A 10,169-nucleotide genomic window follows, 5' to 3' on the forward strand; every position below is an offset into this window, starting at 1 on the left:
GGTGCAGGGGGGCCGGGGCTGGGCGCGGGACGTGGTCATCGCGGGGTCTGCGCTCAAGGGGGCACAAGGAAAGGGGCGCGCTCTGGGTCCCGGAGCATGGGGGGCAGGGCGCAAGGGGGCTTTTGATCCCTTTTCCGAAGCGGTTGGAGACTGGGCGAGCTGCTCAAGGAGAGAATTTATGAGGATTTGGACCACGCGGAGGATGTTGAATAGCACAGAGAAGTGGGGAGCTGGGCTGGGCAGGGCTGGGGGCTCTGGCAGGATTAGCTCCAGGGGTGTTAGTGTTGGGTGGGGTGGGGTGGGGTGCGCTGAGCAGAGAATGAGCAATAAGATAACAAACAGGAGTGGAATCCAGATGCCAAAAAGATAGGCAGAGCAACACAAGTCAGAGGCAGCACAAACCCGTTTTGCTGCTGAGCGGGTGGGCTTGAAATGAGACTCCAGCCCTGCCTGTCTCCCTAAGCCCAGAGGTCAGGGGAGTGGGTCCAGCCGGCCCCAAGCTGGGGCAGGAGCCCAGGCCCTGGGGGGTATTAGGCCCCAGATGGGCGCCCCTCCCCCAGCCTGGGAATCCACCTCCTCACACTAAGTATTGTAGGTGACACAGCCCCCCAGGGTGAGGTGGAGAGGGGGGAAGCTCAGGGTCACAAATATACATTAAATGCAGCTACTTTGCAGGGAGAAAATGCCCTGGAGGGTCTGAGGCTCTGGGAGCTGGAAGGGGCTCTTCAAGGTGCCTTGTGATGAGAAATGGGGGGCCAGAGAAGGGAACTAGCTCCGCAGGAGGGTCCCACCTGGCTTTTGATACCAGAGCGCCTTTTGCTGTTAGACTGACACTGAGTGGGAGCTTGTGGCCGGCTGGCTGGAGAAAAGGCGAGACTCTAGAACCAGGTGGACCTGAGTCCGAGCCCCTGCTCAGAATCACCTGGTGGCCTTGGCAATGAGTCCAGTGACCCTCAGTTCTCTCTCCAAAGAATATCAGCTCTGACTGCCACCTCACTGCTGAGAGGATGACAGAGACTGCAGGTGGCCTAGTGGGTGGGCTTCTGTCACCTGTGTTACCCTTCCCTACTGAGAGGAGCCTGGGGGAGTCGGGTGGGGGGAGGGGTAGCCCTGTGCCAAGGTGGGTCAGGACTTGGCATGAGGCTATGGGAGTGGAAGGCTGGGTAGTGGCCAGAGATGGGGTGAAATTCACCACGCTGCCGGCCCAGGCTCACCCAACCCACAAGCAGAGAGAATCCAAACCGAAGCTCATTTACGCCCCAAAAGCAAGTCCACTGCTCCCCTAGAGACTCCCACACACAGGGATGGGGCTGGCCTCACCATGGAGCTGAGGCTGGATGCGGGGCCCAGCAGCTCCTAGTCCTGCCCAGGCATCTGGTCAAAGGGGTCTCTGGTCTTTACCATAAGGACGGGGGGGGGGGGCAGCGGAGAGCACCCTGGGGTGGCCCCGGAGAGCTGGCAGAATGTGAGGTGCCAGGAACAGCCAGGGTGAGGGCAGAGACAGCGGACCAGTGCAGACGGAAGTCCCGAGAGCGCCATTTCAGGCTGGCTCACCCATAATGGCCTTGAGCAGGTGGACAGGGCAGGTCGGAGTTTCAGGAGGGACAGGCCTTTGTCCCTCCTGCAGGGGGATTCTTACTTTAAAAATCATTTAAAATTTCAAAATGGTGACAACAGCATTAAGCCAACCTGCAGTGGGGGTGCGGGGTGTCACTCAGCAGGGGCTCAGTGTCACTCCACTGATCACGCCCACGAGACTGCCCGGAAGGCCAGGCCCATCCACAGACATGTGAGGTTCAGCTACAGGAACATTCTCTCCATCTTCCAGGCAAACTAGATTCTCATAAGAATGAAACTTCTTCCTGGCAACAGAATTGCTCAGAAAGAAACCAAAAAAAAAAAATCAATGGGAAGCCCAGAGCAGCAGCAAAGGAATGGTTTCCCCAGGAAAGAGGGGCCCGGGTGGGCAGCAGGCCTGGACCTAGGACAGCTTCACCTCAGACCCTCCAGGAAGGAAAAAGTATAGGATCTGGAAGAAGGGGACAAAGAACGTGGTAGAAATGCTGAGCTTGACAGAGCGGAGAAACTGGTAGTCAGCTGAGCTTGGGGGTTCGGGGAGCCAGAGAGGGAGGGACAGCTTGGGTGACCCCAAAAAGTTCACATCTGCAGGGGCACACATGGCATCAACCGGTGAGTGCTCCCACGCACCCTGGCTCCGGAGCCTGCTGAACCCCAGCTCCCAAGGCGGCGCCTTCCCCCACACCCCTCACACCCTCAGGTTCAGGGAGCAATGCCTGCTGGGCTGGGGTGCTGCCCTGAGCGGGTGCCACTCTGGATCGTCCGAGATGCGCCCCCCCCCCTCACACACAGAGGCAGAGAAGCAAAGAGACTAAACTCCCTCTGTGGACAGGTCAGTGTAAGGTTTGGATGCTGGACGCCGCAGGCCTCGCTCACAGTGACCAGGGAGAGTGGGGAGAAGCAGCAGCAGCTTCAGGGGTGGGAAGAAACCAAGCCAGGCCCAGGTTGGGATGGGAAGGGGCACAGAGGAGCTGGCACTCCACTCAGGGACACCCGAGGGCACAGAGAAAGTGGTGGAGCCTGCCCGCGGGGGTACCAAGCACAGGAATGGGGGTGACCTCCAAACACCGGGCTGTACGTCTGCATAATATTGTCTTCCTATCACCCTGCCCAGAGCGTGCACACACACGCACTCTCCCTGGGCCCTGCCAAGCCCCAGCCCTCAGCCCAGCTGCGCCCTCCCCTCCCTCCAGACAACCTGCGTAAGGTCAAGATGCCCACGGTCAACGTGTTCGAGCCCTCTGAAGCAGAGATCTTGCACACCCAGAAGGCCACGCTCGTGTGCCTGGCCACCGGCTTCTACCCCGACCACGTGGAGCTGAGCTGGTGGGTGAACGAGAAGGAGGTCACCAGCGGGGTCAGCACGGACCCCCAGCCCTACCAGCAAGACTCCAGCTACTCTCTGAGCAGCCGGCTCAGGGTCTCTGCCAGCTTCTGGCACAACCCGCACCGCCAGTTCCGCTGCCAGGCCCACTTCCATGGCCTCGGGAAGGAGGATAAATGGGACGAAAAAGACGGACCCAAACCTGTCTCCCAGATCATCAGCGCCCAGGTCTCAGGCCGAGCAGGTGAGGGGCTGTGAGGGTGGTGACCAGGACGTCAGCCCAGAGGCCTGGAGGCCCAGGCGGCAGCCCAGACGCGGCCCTGGGCCACGTCCCCCCCAGACACCCTACCCCGGAGCCCGGCAGCTGGGTCCCCCGAGACTGCCTGCAGGCCTCAGCACCTGACGGGGCGCCCTCACTGGCCCGTCCCTCAGGTCCTAACACTGAGCCCAGACACCGGGCACGAGGCGGCCACACACGGCTGTCCAGGAGCTGACCGCACGCCGGCCTGCACTGTCCAGGCCGCTCGGCCTCTGGCTTCAGGGCTCTGGGGTGGGCTCCGCCCTCGAGCCCTGGCGTCCGCCTCACCCGTGTCCCCCTTTTTCTTTCAGGCTGTGGCCTCAACTCAGGTGAGTGGCCTCCCTCTCCATCCCATGCCTCTGGGCCAGAGGCCGCCCCTGGGCCTGGGGTGGGCTGGGCACAGGTGTTGCTCAGGGTCCTACCTGCTCCCCTCCCCCAGCATCCTACCAGCAGGGGCTCCAGTCTGCCACCCTCCTCTACGAGATCCTGCTGGGGAAGGCCACCCTGTACGCCGTGCTGGTCAGCGTCCTGGTGCTGATGACCATGGTGAGGACGGGCAGGCGGGGACTGGAGGGAGAATGTGAAGTGCCCCCCGTGGGCTGCTGTGCACCTCGAGCTGGACCTCAGCGACGTCGCTGGGGTCAGCTGCCCCGGGCGGCCTGTCCGTCTCCCTGACCCGCCCTGCTGCCGCCCTGAGCTGCCTTCTCTTCCCCAGGTCAAGAGAAAGGATTCCTGACCCCCGTCCCAGTGCGGCATCCTGAGTGGTTCTCCAGCCTCACCCTGCTTCTCCTGAATGCGCCCTCAGCCTGCCCCCTTGGGGAGTCCTGTCATCTCGGGGCTCCCTACACGGGCATCTGTCCTGCCTCTGCCCTTCTGCAGACCGAGCTCTTCAGCCCTGAATCTGAAATAGACGAAGCCAATAAAGGGCTGTCCAGGGTGTGGTTGTCTCTCGGCTCTGACCTTCCTTCTGATTTGGGAGCTGCACCCCCCCCCCACTTCTGGCTCAGAGAATCACTCCCATCTCTGCCGATGCTGCTTCCTCTTGTCCATCCAGTGGAGGACGGACACCCATGCGTTTGGAGTCCCCCCTGTGTAGGGTCCATCTGAAAGGCTGGGAACATAGTGAGAACAGACACAACGATGGCCCCCCACCCACCCCTGGGATCCTCCCAAGATCCTTAATACATTACGTCTGCAGGCACCTTCTTTCTAATTAGGTCCCGCTCTGAGGCCCTAGTGGGCGTGAATTGGGACGTGTCTAGGAGCTGGAGCTGAGGGGGCAGAGAACCCAGCTCCCACAGACTGGGCAACGGTGGCCAGGGCAGGTGGCGAGGCTGGGGTGCCAGGGAGATGCACCCCAGGCTGTGACTCGCTCCCTGGGGTTCTGCCCAGTGTAGTCACCCTGTCATGGGTACTGCTGTCTCTGCTGTGGCTGAGGAGCCCTGAAATAAAGGGGAGCAGCATCCATAAGTGTCTCCCCTATTCAGACACAAGTGGAGGTGCTCACAGAGTGGGTGGGGGAGACAGCACTAAGGGGCAAGGAAAGAACCCCCGAGAGAACAGGGTGTTGTGTTGGGTGGGGGAGCTAACTAGGACCGGTGTCGGGGCCCGGGGGGGGTGGGGGTGCCACAAGACTGAGCTGGGAGCTGCGAAGACATCAAGGGCAAAGCTCACTGCGGGGCGGGGAGAAGAAGGTCACCCACACAACAGAAAAATGGGGGCTGGTGAGTGTCATCTTGGGGGTGCTGACAGCAGAGACATTAGCAGGTGGGAGGGCACAGAAGGAGGTGCTGGTGGCATCTGGGGTGAGCCAGCGCTCAAACCAAGGGGTGTCCTCTGGGGAGAAAGGCTCAGTGTCTTTGACCCCAAATGCCCTCTGCGTTTAGGGGCTCGCGGGCCGCTGTGCAGGGGACATTTCCACTAGGGGTTCCCAGGTGCTGATGGGGATGGCAGGGCTGGGGGTGGGGGGGAGATGCCCAGTCCGGTCTCCAGAGTGCCCCTGCCTGAGGGGCTCCTGTCCCCGCCCCCACACTGGCTTCCTAAATAGGCATCACAAGCTCAGCTTTCCAGTTGCGTGGGTTCCCTTGGGGCCCTGCAGAAGTCCTCCCCCCACCCCGAACTTCTTCAGGGTTGGGCACTACTGTAGCCACAGTTCATGGCTAGTATTTACGGCAATCCCCCCAGTTTCCAGAGGGGTGACCTTTGGGCCCGGGACCCCAATGCAGAGCATTCCCTGCACCACTGAGGCTGGGTGTCCTCCATGATTCTTGTTTGTGGATCTGAACCCCGGTTCCGAGCTCGCCCTGCCTCTCCGCTGCCTGAGACTTACGGGACAGAGCTGTGGCCCGTCAGCACAGAGCAGCTCACCTGCGTGCCCTCCTCTCCCTTCTCCACCCATGTCTTCCCCCCAGAGGCACTGGGGCTGTGAGCAGGGCTCCCCAGGAGGATGGCATCCCAGGAAAGAGTGACCGGGCCTGTGTGACAGCAAAGGGACCCAAAGATGAGAGGTAGTTTGTCTTCATGGGCCCGAGAAGAGGTATTGACAGGAAGACTGTGCCCCAGAACTTTCCATGGCCCAGCCCCACCCCACATCCTGACCAGACTCGTTGACATGAGGAACTGGGTTTCGAAGTAGAAGCTCAGTGGTGATTCTGAGTGGGACCCCCCTGCCCAGGCCACTCCAGCTACTGTAGCTCAGCCCAAGCCGTCTCTCCCACCCTGGGACTTGACCTTGACTCACAAGCACTCTGGCCTCTCCCCGATCATGCTTGACCTCCCCAGGGACAGATCTCCGCCTGGCTGGGCAGGCCACGCCGTCACGGCCTCGGGGGCACGTGCCCCCCGCATCCTGCTCTTTCCTGGCTCCTTGTCCCCCGGGAGGCCCCTCCCCACGCAGCCAGCCCGCCTGAGCCACACATCCACCAGGTTCCGCTTCGGGCCCAAGGCAGAATAAACCAGAAATTTGAAAGCCTGAGTTTGCAGACTAGAAAAGGCATGCCATGGCCAGCTGACCAGAGGTTAGATTCAGGAACATGGACTTGGAAACCAGAGGCCTTGGCGGAGGCCACAGCAGGGGTGCTTAGCTAGGAGAGGTGGGGGAGGCCCCTCCCCCCCAGACTCAGCTCCTCTCCTGTCTAGCTGCTGGCGGCCAGGTCTTCCCTGGGCGCTCCCGCCTGCAAGTATTGCACCAGTAAGTGTCAGCTGCTCTACGGATATCTCAGCCCGAGGAGGTTTAAAGCTGGTCAGCTCCAGCTCGCTCGCATGTCCCTCGCCTGGCGCGGGTTGAGGCCTCGGCTCTGCACAGCCCAGCCCCTGTCTCCTGAGCTTCTACGCTGGGGTTTTGGGGTTTGTCCTTCTCCGTGTCACGGTGTGGAGCTGACCCCAGTGCTGGGCGCCCGGGTCCTGGCCCATGGGGGTCTTTACTCTCCATGTTTCTCACTGTACCCCGTTGCCCCGTTGACTCATACAACGCACTTTTGACTCAAACGTGGGGCTTTCCCCCATGTTCCGTTGGCGACCAGCACACACCCCTTACTGTGTTTTCTCTTTTTGGGGGTGTGGGTGGGTGCAGGGAGAGCTGGTTTCGTTTTCTGATATTTCTTCAGCTCATCTCCCCAGCCTCTAGTTTCTGGGGCCCACCATCTCGGCCCCCCCATCCTCAGCCAACTCAGGTCTATCATTGCACCTCCTCTTTGCTCATACAAGCGGGTCCTCAGAACAGCTCTGCTCCCCAACCCTCGTCTAGGCCGGGAACTCCCTCTGGTCCCCTTCCACAGCCGCGTGGCCCTGGACCGTTATTTCCTTCTCTTTCCCAAGTTCTCCGTGCTTCTCTGTGCAGGGAGGAGCTGAGGCGAGTGGCCCTGAGGTGCCTCAGTGCTCTCTGCAGAGAGCTGGGCTGGGCGAGAAGCTTCTCAGCCACAGGGAAGATGCAGCGTTGCCCTGGCCGCAAAGGGAGGGAGCCCCAGGGGTCATGCAGAGCAGAGCTGGTCAGAGGGACAGACGCAGGTCTCAAAGAGGTCTCTGCGTGTGATAGGGGAAACTGAGCAAACAGACGAACAAACCAAAATAAAACCAAACTCATGCTCGTTGCACACGGAAATGAGGGCACCAGAAGGGACAGCCCGGGCGCGGTTGAGGGGTGTCAGGGGTGTGGGGGTGTCTCATTGCTTTGTCTTTTAAATAAGCCTCCACAGTTGGCTCTTCAGGCTCAGGGGTTCATGCTCTGCAGTAACAGGGGTTCTGAGCTCTCAGGTCGAGGGTCACTCACACCTGTGACCCAGCCTCAGAGGGTGTCCCAGGCTTAGGGGGGCTGTGCCCAGCCTGGAGCCCCAGGTCCACACCAGGCTCCTGACACCGGCTCCTGAGCCCTCCCCCTGGAAAGAGACCCGGGTCACGGGTGAGGAGATGGTTTGAGAGCAGGACGCTCGGCAACAGACGCAAAGACAAACTCAGGCCTCTCACAGCAGCGTGGAAGCAGCTGGAAGGGATCGTGCCCAGGGACATAAGCCAGAAGGAGAGAGAAAAGTACCGGATGGTTTCACTTATGGAGGACGTAGGAGAACCAAATAAGGGATCAGGGCAAAAAATAATAACAATAATTAAAAAAAAAAAAAAGGGCCCTCCCTGGTGGCACAATGGGTTAAAGAGCAGCACTCTGAGGCTGTCTGCAGCCCCTGCAGTGCGAGTTCGATCTCCTGCCCTGGAGGTGACCCACAGGGCGCAGCAGACCTCTCCTGTCTCCCGGCTGCTCCCCTCAGCAGTGTGCTTCATCATCTGCCTGCTCTGCTCCCTGCTCTGTCTCTGGTGAAGCCTCTCACCCCATGCACCTCTGTCCTGTACCTCATAAATGGATAAATCTTTAAACACACACACACACACAAAACAAAACAAAAATAATCAGACAACTATGAACCCAGAGACGTTCTTCAGGGAGGAGGATGGAGGGGGATGAAAAAAGGAGGCCGGGGGTGACCGAGCCCGGTGAACCAGCGAGGAGATTCTGCAGGGACTGCCCCTGGCGGAAAATATATACAAATAAAGAGTTAACACAAAATAAATAAAAACGAAGGCCCGCAGAAGGGGCTGCAGGCTGGGGTCTGGAGGAGCCGGGGTGGGTGGGGCCATTGGGGCTGCTTATCTGAGCAACATCAGCCCAGTGCACGCGGCTCCACCTGTCAGCACCACCTCGGCTCACAACAGGATGCGGTTTGACATTTACCAGGTCCTGCATCTGGGGCGCCTCTGAATGCGCCCTCTACCTTCTCAGGCCCTGGAACCGCACTCCCCACATCCTGCCCCCCACCCCGCCCACGCTGGCCCCCCATTCTTTCGTGACCCTTGCCTTTAGTGAGCCCCTGCAGGGGAAATGCATAGACAGAGGAGAGGAGAGGGCCCCCCAGAGGGGCGTCTTGGGGAGTCAGCTCCTGGCAGCCACCCCTCTCCAACGTAACAGACACCTGTGGGAGGCTTCCTCCGAGATCAGAGCCTGCACCGGCACCCGGAGGGGGTGCAGAATCCAAACCCACCCACGCAGTAACGGCTCTGACCCAGTTGGGGTCCCCCCTGGCCCCACATCACTCAGGCAGCTCCCTCCTCCAGCTGTCCCCATTTACCCCACCCCCCCTCCACCCTCCCCTCCCATTTCCTTCCACTCATCCACTCAGTACAGGGAGCCCTAGATAATCAGCAGACTGAAAAACAGCCCCCGGGTGTCTGAGCCTTGTCTGCTTACTAACTGGGGTTCTGTAAGCACCATCCCCTCTAAGGGGATGGCTAAGCTAAGGCTTGGGAACCCCGCCCTGGGTATCCCCTACCCCAGCCTGGTAGGAGGAGGAGATGGAAAATCAGGAAGGCAGAAGGCGAAAAAGAGGCAGGATGAGCACCAAGGGCTGCCGCCCACCACCCCAGCCCGGCAGGACCCCAGGGACCCCGGTGACCCAGCCCGGCAGGACCCCAAGCAGCCCCAGGCCGGGCAGTCCATCTTCCTCCAGCAATCTGGAGACCCCAGCTCTCCCCTAAATCCTGCGAGTGGCCGAAACCCCACTTTATGGCTCTGAACCTCCCAGGGCCAGTGGCCAGGAGGTGGACAGGCATCCGGAACCGTCTGGAAGCCTCCTAACAGAAAGCCTCCTCTGCCCACAGGGCCAGTGAGATTGGCAAGCTCCAGGCAGAGGTGGCAGCAAACCTGGGCAGACCCTGTGCCCTGAGCAGAGATGCCTGTGGGAAGCCCTGGGCAGTGCCCAGACCAGTGCTGTCTTCACAGCCTATGGAAACCAGCAGCAGAGAATCTGGCTGACTTTCAAGGAGACTCCCCTGATTACTGATGGCCCCCTGCTCCCCTCCACCCTGCTCCCACCTCCCTCTGCCTGTCTCTCCACCACCCTGTCAGTGAGTGACCAGCCCTCTCTCCCCGGTGCTTTTCTAGAACTTTCAGTATTCGCTGAGACTTCATTTCCACTCAGACTGACTCTTCTGCTGAGAATATCACTTTGCTTATTCTCCACAGCAGCCTCCAAGATCAGACCTTGCTAAAATTCTTCCTCCGCCATAAAGCTTTTCAGAATCTTCCTGCCTAGCTTATAGGAATGGGAAGTCTGATGTAACTCAGCTACCAGCTGCACTAGAGTCACGCCAAGTACTTGGAAAGTCACTCTGTTAAGAAGGTTCTAGAGGCTACACCAAGCCCCTGCAGGAGACTGGGCTTTTTAAAGTATTCACTACATTAAAAATTTCATTAAAAAATAAATCTTTTGGCCCTCCCTGGTGGTGCAACGGGTTAGGACACAGCACTGTAAGCAAGCTGCAGCCACTTCAGTGTGAGTTCAATCCCCAGCCCCGGAGGTGACCCACAGGGCCCAGCAGACCTCTCCTATCTCGCCCGCTGCTCCCCTCAGCAAGGTACTTTGTCCATCTGCCTGTTCTGCTCCCCACTCTGTCTCTGGTGAATCCTCTCACCACTCCTGCACCTCT

General features: G+C 60.0%; 2 gene segments (V, D, J or C); one reads left to right on the forward strand and one right to left on the reverse strand.

Moving 5' to 3' along the window:
* Window positions 1–2,177: 2,177 nt before the first annotated feature.
* Window positions 2,178–4,120, forward strand: LOC101623073. The segment is given in 5 exon segments: window positions 2,178–2,190; window positions 2,772–3,146; window positions 3,512–3,529; window positions 3,640–3,746; window positions 3,916–4,120. Coding segments are annotated over 5 exon segments (534 nt in total).
* Window positions 4,121–6,941: 2,821 nt separating this feature from the next.
* Window positions 6,942–10,169, reverse strand: part of LOC101623298 — a 7,868-nt gene continuing 4,640 nt past the window's right edge. The window contains 1 exon segment of the V gene segment in view: window positions 6,942–7,030. Coding sequence covers window positions 6,942–7,030 — 89 coding nt within the window.

The sequence above is a fragment of the Condylura cristata genome, unplaced genomic scaffold (assembly GCF_000260355.1).
Source record: "Condylura cristata isolate star-nosed mole 26May11 unplaced genomic scaffold, ConCri1.0 scaffold00042, whole genome shotgun sequence".
In the NCBI taxonomy this organism is placed as follows: domain Eukaryota; kingdom Metazoa; phylum Chordata; class Mammalia; order Eulipotyphla; family Talpidae; genus Condylura; species Condylura cristata.